The sequence below is a fragment of the Haliaeetus leucocephalus genome, unplaced genomic scaffold, assembly GCF_000737465.1.
Source record: "Haliaeetus leucocephalus isolate CR32 unplaced genomic scaffold, Haliaeetus_leucocephalus-4.0 Scaffold598, whole genome shotgun sequence".
In the NCBI taxonomy this organism is placed as follows: Eukaryota; Metazoa; Chordata; class Aves; order Accipitriformes; family Accipitridae; genus Haliaeetus; species Haliaeetus leucocephalus.
Genome location: NW_010973034.1, coordinates 824,656 through 842,665, shown reverse-complemented (window position 1 = coordinate 842,665; position 18,010 = coordinate 824,656). Strand labels below are relative to the sequence as shown.

At 39.2% G+C, this 18,010-nt stretch overlaps 1 protein-coding gene across 2 annotated transcripts in view; it reads right to left on the bottom strand.

The window, feature by feature from the left end:
- Positions 1-18,010, bottom strand: part of FAM172A (family with sequence similarity 172, member A) — a 268,877-nt gene that overhangs the window by 243,519 nt on the left and 7,348 nt on the right. Inside the window, exon 2 of one of the 2 annotated variants that reach the window (XM_010578033.1) lies at positions 3,017-3,085. In XM_010578033.1, the coding sequence (XP_010576335.1) occupies positions 3,017-3,077 (61 nt within the window). In that variant the 5' untranslated portion in view covers positions 3,078-3,085. Of the gene's footprint in view, positions 1-3,016; positions 3,136-18,010 lie in introns of those variants that run through there. The other variant, XM_010578032.1, reaches the window with a different exon arrangement.

Below are 18,010 nucleotides of genomic sequence, written 5' to 3'. Positions count from 1 at the left end.
TTACCCTCAGTGTTAGAAATATGTCTCTGGTATGCATCATGCTTTTAACATGAACTTATCTAACTTCAACATCAAGTCATTGATACATTCTTGTTTGCCTTCTTGAAGAGCCCAGATTATCAGATGCACGTCACCTCACAGGCATTTACCAGCTGCGTGATCACAACACTCCTTAACCTTCCCTTTGATACCCAAATAGACTGAGTTATCTGAATCCTTCTCTCAGCCACCCTCCTCCAATAAAAACCTGCCATCCATTTTATAGCAAGCCATGACATACACGTCCTTTTCTGACCAGAATGGTATAACCTAGTACAGCCTGCATTCACTAATGCAAGTACACTAAAATACGTGTAGTCTGCATTCTTTACCCTAGATTGAAGGATTTATATTTGACCAGAGGCAAACATATAGGGACATCTTTTACTTACATCTAACCACTAAACAATTACTGCATACACAGATAATAGTGTACAATCATTTATCCTCTCCTCATTGCTCATCACCCACACAACCCGATGCTTTCCTTTCAACATATTTTCTGATTATTAATAAAAAAGTCATCAGAAATTATTCAGCAGGATTACACTGAAATATTTTTCCTGCTTCCACGTAGATGAATTTGAAGACCACACAAACATTCAGTTAAGGAATGCTACACTGACTTTGAACTATTATTGCTTCATAAGTCAGGATACCATGTACTACCAAGGAAATGCATTAAGTATTCCAAGTATACTGCTTTATTACCTTTACCATCCAAAGCTGTAACTCAAAGGAAAGAAAACAGTTTGAAAAGACTGATTTTCTTTAAACTTGCTTTGTTTGACATTAACTACAGTTCCATCCTCTAATTACTTAAAATCATTATCTGAATAGGTTTTGTATCACTATTTTTGCTTAGTCTTTCTGCCAGTGACAAGCCTATAGGTTACACATTACCTAAGCTTAGTATTGGTACATTAATCCTTTGAAATTTCTACAGTGTTTAAAATGTACTGAAAATTAGCTTCAACATTCTTAAAGAGTTCCTTGGCCTGCTCTTTTATAACTCTTCAGGTTCACATATTAACTCCAGCATCCATATGACTGTCTGCAGCTCCTCCTTCTCTAAGTGATTTCACTGGTTAAAGCTGGAGGACCAAAGGCCATCTTGTATGGCCACTGAAATTCAACATCTCTCCAATCCATACTATGGTACCTGAGCATCTCTCTGCTATCCAAAGAGCTATATAACATTGGACGTTGACTGGAAGTTTTCTAAATGTCACTTTCTCAACCATAGCTCACTTTTACATCAAATCTGTTTAATAGCAAGTCCCGTGACATGCAATTCACGTAAGCAATCATATGCTTGCTCTTATCCGCTGTCCTTTGAAAAGTTCTGGGGGAGCTGCTTTGGTCCTCAACCAAATGACAGAAGAAAGAACAGAACTTTGTCAAAGAAGTTTTGCACAACGGGATGTAAGAAGTATGCCCTTTTTTCCTCTGTACTTTCACAACGTCGAGGTAGGAAAGCAGACTTTAGCACATCTTTCTCTCCTTGGTGAAGAGACTCCAGTCACACCACACCTCTAGAATTTAATTTCACCAGAGTTTTCATGTCTTCTTACTGTGACCTATTTGGAAATGTGTTTACACAGAAGTGCCAGTTACTGTATAACAAAATATCTATCTCCTGAGTAGCGAGGGCAATACTATATGAACTACATTAAGCTTATCTGCAGTATGTACAGGTTGTCGTGATTTACAGCTTCCATCAGAGTCACTCAGGAAGACTGCAATTGGTCTGTGCTGCAACTACCGACACAGCCACTTTCTTCCTCTGCAATTTTTCAAGTTAAAATTGGCTAAAGTGTTCTTATAACTTTGAGATTCTTTCAAGATCTGATCCACCATTCTCATCTAAGATCTTGGACTCTCCAACTCAATTCGAGACTAGCTCAACAGAGCTCGAAACTGCATGATCTGCAGGAGACCTTCTACAGCTCCATGGGAGTTCACTAGATCGCATGAAGAAAACAACATCCTCACAGAAAGTCTTCACTATGTGGAATATTTCTTGGACACTAGTTCTTAATGAAGATCAAATTAATGCCAAGTATAAAATCAGAGTTTTGCTTTTCCAAACGTGAAGTATAATTTCCTCAAAATATACTAATTTGACAGAATTAGTACAAGGTTTGAAAAATGGATCACATAGGTTTTCACCAAACATTTCACAAAAACACAGCTGTAACTGAAGAAACACCATCGACCATCACTGTATAACAGAATATATACTTCTAATAATACTTTCATTGAAATCCAGTTTTTACACTGGAGTTGCAAGGTATATTCTTTTTTCTTTTTTGAAAGACAATTTAGACAGTAAATGTGTGATGCAAGCACATTAAATTCAATGTTTGGTTAGCTTACTTGTAGGTCTAACCGACTCCATGTACTTTCAAAATTGAAAACCACTGTCTAAGAGATCTCATTTATTTAACTAATTTTTTCCTCAAGAAAATTACTCTGCTAAGGCACTTAGGTCCACTTATTTTTTAAAAACACACAATAGAAAGAAAACTTTATAAAATCAACATGGAAATCAATGTCCCGAAAATGTCTTCCCTGCTAACATTCTAGTCAAAGAGATTTTTAAAAGCTGTAATATAGTTGCATAATTATAAAGCATAAGTGGCATAAAAATTAAATGATAACTCCCAGAAACTACGAACACAAAAGCACCAGTCAACTTTCTCAAAGGATAATTATGAAAATAAAAAAAAAATTAATGGATATCTTATTCTGTTACTCCTTACCACAGATTGTTTTTTTTTTAATATCATCTTATGAAAATAGTGATAATGGACACACCATTAGGCAAAAAGCATTAGCATAGATGGACTAATAGTCTCTTCCAGTATTGCAGTTCCCAGATTCTAACCCATAGATACATCAAACTATTTTCCTTTCCTTAATAATTGTTTCTGGAATGTCAATATATCTAAAAAGAAAGCAAAAAGTCTCATACCCTTTAATGCAGTAGTCTTCTCTTTTTCATCTGGGCCTCCTTGCTGGAGCTGAGCCATCATTACCCAAACTGTCAACAGATTTAAAATACTGAGGTAAATGTACATTAATCTTTGAAGGACAATCTGAAAATCAACAAGAGTTGGAAATTAACAAATTTACTGACTTGTACTTCAACAGATCTCATTTGCTACAGCTTGCATCACAAAAAACCCAGAACTTGTTCCAAAAGCACAACTTTCCTGAGTATTATAAACCCCTATGACACGTAAGCTAAAATTTAACTTCTTCCTCTCCTTCAAAACTTATACTGCACACTCTAAAGTCTCATCACACCATCCTGGATTAAGACATTTTACAACAAAGTGTGACACACACTCCAACATCAAGTTTGGTCAAAGATTCAAGTTCACAAGAATGAATACTAACTTCTCCCTAATCCTAAAAGGACATCTACCTAATCGATTCTTTTTTGTGATTCTAATGTAACATCAGTAAATGATAAGCCTTTTGGAGAAGCACCACACTTGTAAGTCGAATGTAAAAGATACAAGAAAAACCAAAACATAATCAACAGAATTTCCAGAATCTTTAAGGATTTTCTTCATCAATTAACTCCATTTTATTGTTCTTACTGTACTACACAGTTTTGTTTTAGTAAAACTAGATGGAGCACACAGTTTTAAACCACTGTGATTTCTGCAATACATTATCGGCATTGAAACATATAGAATAAATGACTAGCTATAGAACAAACCTCAGTAAATTCAAGGTGAGAATTTACATGCAAAATATATTTCTAAATTTCTCCTATTGCACAGAAGGCAACTCAGACATTCAAATCTGCAATCTCTTTCATCTTAAATCTGACACCAAGGGAGCAAACTACCACGTCACAATCAGCGCTTCTTCCTTCCCAACAAAAAGACTTCTGTGCATTGAATTCTTTCTCCCTTCATCTTTTTTGGTTCTTTGTTTTATCTGTCAGTCATCACCAATTTGTTTTATTCTCCTCCCCAATACACTTTATCATAGATGAGTTTGCATGAACTGTATCTCTGTAGCAATTTGTAACTTTCAAACAAAGAGCAATACGATTTACCAACCATAATACTGGCTCCCTAATACTTACACCTGAAATAAAGAACCCCAAAATGGTTTCTTCTAAGTAACAGTAGTTCAATGTAAAGGCAGCAAAAAAACCCTAAAAATAAATAAAGCATAATAAAGGCTATTTTTCTATTGCCTTTAGAGAGGGTTTGGGTTGTGGTGGAGCTGTTTGCTTTTTTTAAGTCGGGGTTCAAGAAAGTCCAATAATCCATTCTACAAGTTGGACCTATAGGAGACTTTGACACCTTCCTTTGCAGAAGCCTGTTCAGACTAAGCTGATGGTAAATGACAGTACACGGCGAAAAGCCTTTTAAAGACGCAACTCCACCAGGAAAGCTCTGTTTAGATTGTCTGCTTTTTAAATTAGGACACAACTCGACATGATTCAGTTAAAATGTGCAACTTTTGGCTAACACTTTAATCACTTTAGCACTCGTAACAAAAGCAATCAACAAAATAACCGCAAAACCAGAGACTTTTTTTTGTATTTTCTAGTGTATAACGTAGTCAATGTAAATATTAAAATGACTCAAATGTCAATTCACACATGTGGATGGTATTAAAGACTTTTCTCAGATGCTTCCAAATAGTCCACTGACAAAAGATCACTGAACACAAAATCTTGTCCATCATCAGTCTGTACATTTGCAGCACAAAACTATGTACATTCTAGTAAATCACTTAGAAAAGAAACTAACCCATTCCAGCTACAATTATTAGAAGTGCTAGAAAATGACAGTGATAGTGTTTTGTGATAGCCCAGGTGAAATTTATTCTAGTCATACAAATTGGGTAGTCCTCCCTACACAACATTTGAAAATTCTTAATTGGGTATAGGTAAGTTTAAGGCAGTTACAAAATACGTACAGGTGCTCAAAGGCTTGTTATTACCCAAGTGAAGAAACATAAAATTTATCTGAACAGATTTGCCTTGCTAAACTAACCCCCAGCCCCTAATCAGATAAATCAATACAGAGACCAAGAATCCCTGGCATTCTTGTCTGTACAATGGATACCCTTCTTCGTCCTTTAACAGATGAAGACCTTGCCACTGAGGAAAGAGTAGATAACTTAACAGGTTCACTTGCCAAGCTAGAAGCACCAAAATAAACAAACAAATAAATCTGAATTTAGCTTTTAGAGAAAGAATTTCCAGTTCATTTTGACAAAGTAAAAAACTGTTACAGCAGCCACTGGAGGGAGGACTTGATATTAGAATGAGGATGAAACAAGCACATAGTATTTTATGCATTGTTTGTGTGAACACAGCATTTTGTTCAATCCCTCACTGATATTTGTCTAGATGACAAACAGAAGAAGTTAGATGAGAGGATTGGATTTCCTTTCTTTGACAGACAGGTGTCGAATCAACTATAGTCTGATGGTGCAGAAATGAACAGTGGGAAAATTATAAAGCTCTCTGAATTGTTGCTTACAGGCAAATGCAGGAATTGCAGTTTATTCTAGCCATCGGTTTCAAGCCACAGTGATCTTCGAACTGCATGCATTGACCATTCCACATAATTCACAAATACCATCATCAAGTTTCTTGTAATAAATACAGATTATTTCAAATGTGTTGTTTTGCACAATTGCTTCGATGATTCTTCTACAAACATATTTTTGTGACTGTTTTTTTTGCATTAGCTACAGCAAGCATGATTCCTAAAAAACAAGTGACTATTTCACCTAAAGAAACATTTACAGTAAATAAGTTTATTGCCAAGTGAATGTATATTTATTTGTATGTATCTTCCTTTCCCATGCAAACTTAAGTATTCTATCACAAAACATCTTATGCATATTCTTGCCTCTTCAACTCAATGCCCAGCAATACTTAAAATAATTTGACAGCAGAAATATTCTGTTTTCCTGGTTTCACATGAGACAATAAGGCTGCATTTTTATCATACACCTATTAATGGAACTCCAGAACTGGTGGATTCACAAACAAATATTAATTAAATTTAAAACCCCCCAACAACACAAACACAAAAAACCAACCCCAAACCAACCAAACCCAACAGACTTAAGGGAATGTATGTACATATTTCATGTTCTTGTCTGTAAAGTGGTACTGGAAGTTTGGACCACCAAGCTTGTGATTATATAATAGTGCTACTCTTCAAACCAAACTAGACACTGTGTCATATATTCTGACTCTTAAGCAAATGCACTCATACACAGATTTCTAGAGACTTCAGTTATTCTTCGTTGCGTAAATGCAGCTAGAAATGTGGCCAAAAATGTAGTATATGATTTTGCTCTACATTAGCAATACCTGAAATTAAGTCAATGCTACAAACGTTCCAAATAAAGGCTATAAATAATTGTTGTGCTAACCCACAAGTACAACATAAGAAAACATTCAAGTATTTTCAAACAGCACAAGTCCATCAAGTTTATCTTGACATAATCTGATCAGGAGTTACCAGAATGCTTCTTTGTATTGCACCACTTTATTAGAAAACAGTTGAATTAGAGTCTCATTCTTTGTAAACTGACATTCCAAGCAAGCTAGGGACAAGTATGCGTTAGATTTGTGCAGTGTGGCTGTGACTAAGTAATACCCAGTTTTTCTCCAAAGAGAAAGCTGGGTGACAGTTTGGTTCTAGTCCCTTCTCTGTATTGGCTGAACATAGCAAAAAATACATACTGTAATCCTAGTAGTATTTTCTGTCTAATTAGATTTTATCTATTCCTGCTTTTAGGGCACTACAGATGACATCAGTAACAACTGCGTCAATTAAGGCTGTACTTCACTTTTCTTCACTTATAAGACCCTGTTTTCAATTGCTTGTAGGTTTGCCAAACTTCAGCTCTGAAAGCCAATTATTTCCAGTCTGCTTTAGACTAAATGCTTTTGAAAAAGTTCAGCTAAAATGTCTACCTCTTGTACAAAAAGAAGGTTCAGAGACACTATCTTCTGCTCAGTTCTGCTGATGTTAATGAGCAGCTACACCATCTCCATGTTGCAGAGATCAGAAATTTAGCCAGAAGATCAGCTTAGCAGTGTGTGCTTCTTGCCATTACCCTTAAAGCCTGCCCGGATCTGCTCAAGTTAAAATTGCTTTTTCCACACATTTAATATAGACTTCTTAAGACTTATCACAATTTCCAGAAAATTTACCTATTTGCCTAGACCACGCTCCATACAGCTGCAAAAAGCCAGAGGGAAGATGCACAGGAGGGGAGTAATAAATGCTAGAAGAGCAGTATCTTTAACCACTAGAATACAAAGAAACTGGCAAGGATCCCAAAATCCCTGAATCTCAGTACATCTTTGCATTCTACCAAATGGTGGTGGAACTTGCTGATAAAGTACATGACTGCAGCTGACACTAAAGGTTATTTGCACGGCAGCTACCTTCCAGTGTTATCTACCCTGTAAGCTCAAAAAGCAGAGGACTATGAGCTATATGCATTAGCGTCCCAACCATGTCAGCAACTTGGTTGTTTACACAAGGCAGAGTCAACACGATTCCACACACTGAAATGTTAATTATTTCAGTTTAACTTTCTTGAAATGCTGGAAATGACCTTCATAAACATATGCATGTAAACATGATCAAATAAACAAAATAATACAAAAAGAGGCAGCACAACCTCAACACAGCCCCTGGGAGGTTTACAACATGACGGTCTTATCAGCAAAACACGAGGTCCAAAATGATCATCAAGAGTAGTAGCAACAGCTTTGAATACAGATACTGGTTTTGTGTGGGGTAGTTATTTTTCTCTAGAGTAGCTGGTATGGGGCTATGTTTTGGATTTGTGATGAAAACGGTGTTGGTAACACAGGGATGTTTTAGGGCAGCACTATACCAGCTACTAAGTAGAAAATTAACTCTATCCCAGCCCAAACCAGGACATTACTGCTGAGCAGTGCTTGCACAGAGCCAAGGGCTTTTCTGCTTCTCCAAAGAGGCTGGGGGGTGGCACAAGGAGCTGGGAGGGGACACAGCCAGGACAGCTGACCCAAACTGACCCAAGGGATATTCCAGACCATAGGACGTCCTGCTCAGCATATAAAACTGGGGAGAGAAGGAAGAGGAGGGATATTTGGAGCTATGGTGTTTGTCTTCCCAAGTCACCGTTAGGTGATGGAGCACAATTTCCTGGAAATAGCTAAATACCTGCAGTTCCTTATTTTGCTTTGCTTGCACACACGGCTTTTGCCTTCCCTATTAAACTGCTTTGTCTCATCCCACGAGTTCTCTTGCTTTTACCCTTTTGATTCTCTCCCCCATCCCATTGCAGGGAAAGTGAGCAAGTGGCTGGAGGGGGCTTGGCTGCCTACAGGGAGGGGTTAAACCACACGAATACATAATACAATACTCTCTTAAATACACAGAATATCAATAATTAAGCGTACGGAGAACCATACTTTTGTTGAGGCAGATGGACAGTTATCTAACAAGTCAGGCAAGCAACTCTGGTGACAGAAAAAGTGATCCTGCGGTGAAGGCAGGAGAACGCTGCCTGGGAGAACTGTGTTCACAGGAGGAATTTGCAGGTGTTCTTTCACATCACTCAACTCCTCAAACCCATGATGTTCTCAGATAACCTCTTTCTGTATATTTCCCATTTTCTGGGCATTCAGCCCAGATTTCCTTCAACACACAGAACTGTGGACCACTGGATTCCTGTTTTAAGAAGAACTTTGAAGAACCTTCCCTAGCTTTCCCAATCTCAGTACCCAAGATGAGTGTGCACTGATAAGCAGGACATTAATTTGAAGATCCCTTTCACCACCACCTTCCTCTAAAAGACCAGTAAGAATCCTCCACAAACAGCAGATGCTAGGGAAAATTCAAGGAATTAATGTTTATGAAGAACTAACAACCTGCAATTGAAGCCTCAGAAAAAGCCCATGTAACATGTCATAATGCTATATTCAGTGGAAGATTTGTATTGTGTTGTTCCACTAGTGCATGGGGCTACATCTCAGCTGACGAGGACAAAAAGAAATGTTGAAGCAATATAATTATTTGGAAAACAGTTGTGTGAAATGCTTTTTAATTACAGAATCAGATTTTCTTGTCAGTGCACATCACAAGGGTAAGTCACAAGGACTTGGCACAACATCACTTCATAATATACCTGAAACTGCCCTGTGATAGTTTATAAAAACACTGTTTTGGATGAGATTTTAAGATGATTGTACTAGACTGTTGGTTTTAACAGGATTCTGGCTTGAAAGATGGGGTGGAGAAGACTGACTCTCAATAGCCTCATCTCTGTACATACTAAGCAGTTACAGGACAAAGCCAGAATTTTTAATCTTTTTTTAATGTCATCTTCTCTCAAGCAATCCCATGGGTCAGCTGGGAGAGAAAAAGGCCTCTGAACACAGAAAAACTCGAAGACTATTAAAAGAGCCTTCTCTTAGGAGAGACACCAAAGTAATTTGCAGGACAGCCACAGAAGAAGAGAGAAAGAGAGAGAGAGACTGGAAAACTCTAGGGAAATGATTTCTGCTTAGGCTACCATCAAAAGCTGCTAAAAAACCCCAGACATATGCATATGTGTCTAGTACTTTAAAACCACTTTTTTTCCCTCTCCCCCTTCACTCTTAAGTAATAGTGTGACTTTCAGCAGGGCTGTCTGCCATTAACTGAAGACTCCTGAAAAGAAGACAGACAAATCAGCTGGAAATGCAGTGAATCCAGGTCTGTAGCCCAGATCCTTGTAAACAGCAAGGTATTTCTAATTCTACTCCAGACTCCATGGTAAGGAGGTGGACAAAAAGAGACTCGGGAAAGGTGAGAGGTGCATCCAGCTTTCTGCTTCCTCCAACACCTTCCAGAATGTGCACATGCAAGGAATAAGTAACACCACCCCACTTGACTACTCTGCATCTAATGCAGATACTCTGATGACAGAAATATGCAAAATGGATGCTATGCGGAACCAAATCATGTGCATCTGAAATGAGCATGCAGGGCTACTGAAGAGATCAGTGCATCAAGATACCTTATTTCACAATCAGACTAAAACACCCCAAATTCCCACAGTGTACGTACCTCCTCTTTGCAGCAGCATCTGCCTCAAGAAATCTGCCTTACAGCTCTGCCCACAGCTTTTCCTGCTGTAGGACACCTGTTTCTTCAATTTTATCATTTCTCCCAGCTTTACTAATATAGTATCTCAAAAGTCTTTGCTCTGCCCTCTGCCTGAGACATGCTATTTGGCCAGCTGAACCAATAAGTTCAGCTAATTTCAGCTATCTGGCAGGCAAAGCAAATAGCCCTGTGAAACACATGCAGTCCACAGATTTGCTTCTGCTGGATTGTCATAAAGCAGCACTACATTATTATATAAATATATATACAAACAATGTGAATAATATAAACATTATACTTTTAGCTCAATATTTAAATTAACTTGATCTTAAAATTCTGACTGCATCACGCTTGTATTTTGAATTTTTTCGCATCAGTAGATCTTCTTTTACTTTCTACTACAAAACAATAAAAAGAACAAAGATAAAAAACCAAGGCAAGTATATTTTATTTTCCTTACTGGGTCAGCTTTAAAAATTGAAAATCTAGTATTTCCATTAATTGCCTAAGTCAGTAACTGTAATCAGACTTCTTTAGACAGCTCTGCTACTGACTAATCCACAACCCTGCTACCTCACAGCTCTAACCATGGCATCATAGAGCAGTCTAGGTCAGAAAAGGTCTCTGGAAATGATCCGGTCTCCCACCTTCTGTTGGACCTTAATTCATTAGGCCTTACAGGTCTTTACATCAGGGAAGCCAGGGTGCTGCTAAGATGAGCCCTCAATATTTCCAGTTAGGGAGATTCCACCATCCCTTTGAGGAACTTACTCCAATGTTTAATATTTATAACAGGTTTTCTTTTTCTTACACCCCGATGAAATTTATTCTCTCACCACGCATCTTTGTGAACAGAAAACAACTTCTCCACAACTACCTTCTAGGTATTGGATGACTGATGAAATCTCTCCAAGCCTTCTCTCCTCTACAAACTTGAACGTTTCTCCAAATACTGAGTTCTCTAACATGCTAATCATCCTTCTAACACTCTAATCATCCTGGTGGCCACCTGCAAGCCCTTCTCCAATTTTTCAACGTCTTTCTTGAAATCAGGGGACAAACCAGACACAGCACCCTAGGTACGCTCCTTACCAATACAACAGCGGACTGAGTTTGCCTTCATTGCCACAAGCACACAGTGCTGGCATTATGCAGCTTGCCATCCCACAGCACCTCCAGCTCCTTTTTAGCAGAGAAAAAATGGGGGAACAACTGTTCTCTTTTTATTGTGGATCCTTTTGCCATACATACTGAGAGCTTTTACTTGCCATGCTATTAAGCAAAGTTACCCAAACACAGTCCTTGAAAAAACTAAATTCTACCTGTTACATGAACCATTTCAATGAGGTCGAACAGATGTATCAAATTGTTTGGTTTAGCCTCAAGCCTAAACACTCTGTCCTAGTAGTAACCACTCCAAGACAAGGGCTAAAGAAAAGTCACCAATCATTCTAAACCAATCTTTTAAATTCTTTGTCTATTTTGTGGAAAACATGCATTTCCTACCAGTTTGAATGAATCCTTACTAAGGAGGAGAACCATCTTAAATTTTGTAGGTGCAGAATGCATGATAGAGCAGAGTTCAGCCAGGTACTGCCAAACTCAAAGGTGCAGATTGAAGCAGCAGATGAGTAAGAAGAAAGAGACTGGAGATGCAACTTAGGCTGACAAAAAAACATCCCCACAAATTCATGATTTTTGCTTGGAAGATTCAGTTTCAGGCTAGACAGGCCCACAAAATCATATCAGAATTACCTCCTGTTAAACAGAGGCCTTTTATTTTCTCCAGCTACCAATTTCTGACACCAGTAACTTGTTTTTAACCACAGCAGTTCTTCCAGAGAGACATCCACGCCCAAACTCAAGTTATTAAGAGCTAAAAAGTTCATCACTTGCTGAGATAGTCTGAAAGGCTAGTCACTGTCTTTTGTACTTTATTTCCAGTTTGAATTACTCCGGCTTCAGGCTTCAGTCACTAGTTATTACTATGCCTTTGTATGTTAAGTTTTGTCTCTGTTTTTCCCTTACTTGATTAGATGCTACAGTCAAGTCCTATCTCTTCTTTCTGGTAAACTGAAAAAGCTTAGCAGAGTCTCTTTGTACAAAATTTTGATTCTAACTCAAACTAATTTTTTTCCAGTTTCTCCATCCCCTTCCATTTTTTAAATCCCAACTGACAGCATTATGCAAGCCAAACTCCACAGGACACACACTGCTAGAGTGGCAGCTTCTCAGAAGTGCCCCACTTTTCCTGATTTCCTTGTTTCAGTTCTGAAGACCTGACCTCCTTTTTTAATTTAGTCTTTTAGACTGTAGACCTACCTTGACAAATAACTGGATAATACCACATAAATTTTTTACTATTTATCATTTTACCAATCTTGGGTTTAAAACAGATGTTAAAACAGATGTTACTAGTAATGATTCAACATTATATCCCAAGATCACTCCTAAGCAGTATTTATGGAAGTCTACCACTCCTAAAAACTGTTACTTAAAACTTTTTTGGAAAGACATTAAGTGCCTTGTGACGTGGCTATTTTACTGATACTAAACAGCCTTGAAGTTTGAATGAGATTTACCTTAAAGTCCTCCCTTCACAAAATCTTAAATCTATTATACAGAAGCAGTAACTGTAATCAAGCAAACTCATTATCTGAACAAATAGAGTTTATTCTGTCATTTAATTATTTATTAATAGAATTTTCTATTAGGATCCCCTTACTTTACCCAAGTTGTGACAATCATGTAAACAATATTACTGTTTGGATAGAACCGCCCTCTTCTACCATGTACTGACACACCATCAGCACTTTTCTCATCTTCTAGGATTTCCTTATTATTCCAGATATTATTTTAAAATGAGTAACAAAGGACTTCCCTTAAAACCTCTTTTATCATTCTTTGGGTTAACATTAATAAATAATCACTCTCAGAAAAGACAATGACTATTAAGTCACAGGAAGTAGCGGACTCTTCATAACTCTTTCAGACTCCGATTAGATGCCTTTTTAGAAGGAATGCTGCTGTTAAACACAACTTATTGATTTGAATAGTGTGGTAGCTGAAAAATGTAACAGCTACAACAGAGTTTATCGATAAAAGAACAGTAACTACAGGACAAGGGTAAACAATCCATTATGTTATTCTACCTTCATGTCACCTTATGATCACATGGATAACGTCTATCCCTAAAAAGTCACGTAAACAAAATACATGCGTACTAAGGTCTGTCCATGTTAAAGTTCTTACTTTTATGTCAACCTCTATAGCAGCTGATCATATTCCCTCCCAAGACTACATGAAAATTAACACAAGAAAAAGCAGAGATACGTCATGCTGCGTGTCACATGGAAAAAATACAAACCAGCATCAGCCTCACTGAGTGTAACAAGAGACTCCTAAAAAGCACATTATAAGTAATACAAACATTTTCTCACATAACTGACTATTTTTAGTAAAACCTGCACTGAAATAGCACCACGTTTAAAGTATCCTTACATAAACAAGAATGCTTTTTTTGTAATTAAATGAAAGCTGTACTGAGCATTATAAGGCCACATTAGCAGTATAAACACAGGACAAAATGAATCTGCAAAGAAAAATACCACATCAACTACCTAGAACAATTACAGCACAGTAAAAAAGATGTTTCAAGAATCCACATGATAATGTAGCAAACCCTCCAATCCTTTATGTTTTTAACCTACTCCCAAATGAAAGCAGAAGAAACATTTCAGTTACAACAGCTTAAAGATGTGACATAGTCCGAAGAAGCAAAACCCATTCGTCCTAAATTCCTTGTGCTGGAGAAGGAGGGAAAAAGAAATAGAAAGAAAATCTTAGAGAAACCAAAACTTCTGGACTCTCCATGCTTCGTTGCTAAATTCTACTGTAAGCCATCAAAAAGGATGCAGGAAAAAAACCAAGAAAATGAGGGGGGAAAAGCAGATGGGAAGTAATTAAAAAAAAACCCAAACAAACCTTGTAATAAAAGATCAGCAATGCTAGACAAAATACAAGCTTTCTTGACGTAAATGAAGTTTAGCAGACTTGGTACAAATCTGGAAGGTGACACAAAAAATCTGATAAAGATAAAAAAAAAATATGGGGAGAGGGACAGGGGACAGAGCATTGTCCTCAGAGACGTTCAAAACCAAAAGCACCTAAAACCTCAAACAGCATGAACTCCACATCGAAAATTATTTGAAATTAGGACTCAAATGCTTTCAAACCATGCCCCGTACAGCAGAGATATATTGTTTTTATATTCCCACTAAAATGTGTTAACTAGCCAGATGTTTAACTACCATGAGAATTAAGTACAGGCTTCAAACTAAATGGAAAGCAACTACCAAATAAATCTATACCTAAAAATTACTCAACTTCAAACTATTTCTCAGTCTTGCAAGAGTCAGCTGAAGCAAATTTCTCCATTCCAATGGATACACCTTTTGAGTTACTGTCTCTGACTTCACAAAACATAATGAATATTATTTCAGCCTACTATAGACTGGAAAGGGAAAAATCCATGATTTAGTTGAAAGCAGGAAATCTTTTCTCGACTATATATCTAATGTTGCTCAAAAGTTTAAAATGAGACCTGAAGAAACAAATTAGTGAAGAAGATCCTGGCAACAACATCCTGGGCTGCTTTAGGAAAAGCACTGCCTGAAGGTTGAGGGACATGATCCTTCTCCTCTACTCTGCACTGCTGAGACATGTCTGGAGTGCTGTGTCCAGTTCCAGACTCCCCAGTATGACAGACTCATTCTATTGGCAACCCTTCTTCTAAGTGCATTAAAACACCTTCAAGCTGGATAAAATCACCCGGCAAATGAATAAAACCTTAAAAAGTGTCTATATCATGTTTCCATAGATGATAGTATACACTTACTATGTGTGCCTTCCTTACCCAAAGACACTATTAAAACATTGTCAAGTCTACAACTACCAGGAAATAGCGAATTTAAGGTTGCCTGCACAAACTTAGCTCAGCACCCATGCACTAAAATCAGTCTTATACAAAAAACAACGTGGAGAAAGTAAAAATACTCTCCTACTTAAGTTAGCGTCATCTACATCTAAGTTTCTGTCCAGTGGGCTCTTGGCTAAATTCTTTTAAAAAAATACCTATGATGAATACTCCACAACCTCCCTAAAGATAAATTCATCTTGTTAGCCAAGTTCATGCCTGAACCTCATCTTGTGCCCAATGGACATCCAAACTGTCAGACCTCCTGCCTTTTGCTCTGCTTCCCCCAACTGTGGTTGACAGCCTGGAGGAATGGAAGGCAAGGGGAAACCTCACTCACCAAAGCTGAAGTTCTCCTCTCCATGCAAGGTGGGTGGTAGTGTACACTCTCCAGCAATTACAGAGAAATCACATCCCCCAGTATTACTGACAGCTAAACTACTCTGTTTGACATAGTATGAGTATTTTGGCTGTAAACAGAAATTGTTCCAATGTCAAACTACCCTTTTTAGGAGAATATTTTCCCCTAACTTTTGCCACAGCCCTTTACTTCCTGACACTTGGGAAGTTTATGCCCTTTCTCTTTGTAGTATCCCTTCCCATACCTGGAGACTGCTTTCATGTCTTTCTTAGTCTCCCCTAGTCTGAGCAAACTACTCTTTCTGCCTTTCCACACTGCATTTTTTTTCCTAAACTTCACATTTGTCCTCTTAAATGGCATTATTTCTTTTATGTTGTTTCTCCAATTTTTCTAAGCCATTTGAAATTCTGAATTTATTCTTCACAGAACTTGAACCCTCTCCCAGTCTCATACTCGCTGTAAAATCAATACATGTACTCTCTACACCATCATCATCCAAGTCATTAACAAAACAAAGGTGTGGTGGGTTGACCCCAGCTGGACACCAGGTGCCCACCAAGCCACTCTATCACTCCCTGCCTCAGCTGGGCAGGGGAGAGAAAATATAACAAAGGGCTTGTGGGTCAATATAAGGACAGGGAGAGATCACTCACCAATTACCGTCATGGGCAAAACAGACTCAACTTAGGGAAAATTGACTTAATTTATTGCCAATGAAACCAGAATAAGGTAATGAGAAATAAACCCAAATCTTAAAACACCTTCCCCCCACCCCTCCCTCCTTCCCAGCTCAACCCCACTCCAGATTTCTCCACCTCCTCTCCACAGCAGCGCAGGTGGATGGGAAATGGGGGTTGGGGTCAGTTCATCACACATCGTCTCTGCTGCTCCTTCCTCCTCAGGGGGAGGACTCCTCGCTCTTCCCCTGCTCCAGCATGGGGTCCCTCCCATGGGAGACGGTCCTTCACGAAATGGTCCATTGTGGGTCCTTCCCACGGGCTGCAGTCCTTCATGAAGTGCTCCAGCGTGGGTCCCTCCTACGGGCTGCAGTCCTTCAGGCACAGACTGCTCCAGTGTGGGTCCCCCACGGGGCCACAGGTTCTGCCAGGAGCCTGGTCCAGCATGGGCTTCCCACAGGGTCCCAGCCTCCTTTGGGCACCCACCTGCTCCAGTGTGGGGTCCTCCCTGGGCTGCAGATGGAGATCTGCTCCATCGTGGACCTCCCTGGGCTCCAGGGGGACAGCCTGCCTCACCATGGTCTTCCCCACGGGCTGCAGGGGAATCTCTGCCCCGGCACCTGGAGCATCTCCTCCCCCTTCTTCTTCACTGACCTGGGGGTCTGCAGGGTTGTTTCTCTTACATGTTCTCACTCGTCTCTCTGCAGTTTCTGTGCCCCAGCAACTTTTTTCCCTTTTTAAATATGTTACCACAGAGGCGCTACCACCATCACTGATGGGCTTGGCCTTGGCCAGTGGCGGGTCTGTCTTGGAGCCGGCTGGCTTTGGCTTTATCAGACATGGGGGAAGCTTCCAGCAGCTTCTCACAGAAGCCACCCCTGTAGCCCTGCCGCTACCAAAACCTTGCCACACAAACCCAGTACAGAAAGCATAATCACATTTGCTTTTTTTCACTGCACTTCTGCCTTTGTCAATGCGCAGAATGAAGGTGCTTACCTGATAAGGACCTATTCAGTTTTTTGTCTGACCTTACTCTCTTGAGCTTTAAGTATGACCCTAATGCTTCTCTCATCCTCAATTCCTCCTCTTTCCCCATATTTAAGTGCCTCTTAATCATCCTCTCATATTTCTCTCACAAGCTCCCAGTCCTACTTGGCTTCATTCCACCCCAAGAGCTTCTAGTGCCATTCCACTCCCTCCCCAAGCTGTCCTCATTTGTCCTTTCGAGTGCTTTCACAGAGACACTGCCAACTCAACTCCTCATTCCAAACTTCCCCTCACCCACTCTACTCCAGTCGCCTGGTTTCATTCACCCTGCCATTACAGAACGAGCATGGGAATAACAAAGCTATTGAGTGTTTTCCTCGGACCAAACTTCCCGTTGTCCACTTCCACTGGTCAACCTCGCCACAGTCCCATGGTGGAACAAACATGCTCGGTTGTTCTGCGGCACTGGTAGACATGTCCAAACAACAGAAAGGGCACAACATGTCTTGTAAAGGTAGAATCACTGGAGATTTTTACATACGACAACTCAAGTTGACAACTGACACAAAAGTAGACCTTGACAAGTATCATGTTTCTTATCCAAAACACAGAGGCACTGCACCACAGCATCATGCATACTGGAAGGGACCTTTGGAGGTCAACTTGTCCAACCTCCTAAAAAAGCAGGTCTTACCCGAACAGGGTGCTGAGGTACTTGTCCAGTCAAGTTCTGAACATGTGCAACAATGGGAATTCCACAACTTCTCTGGGCCCCATTCCCATGTTCGGCCAGCCTCACATTACTCTTTTTTTTGCCGGG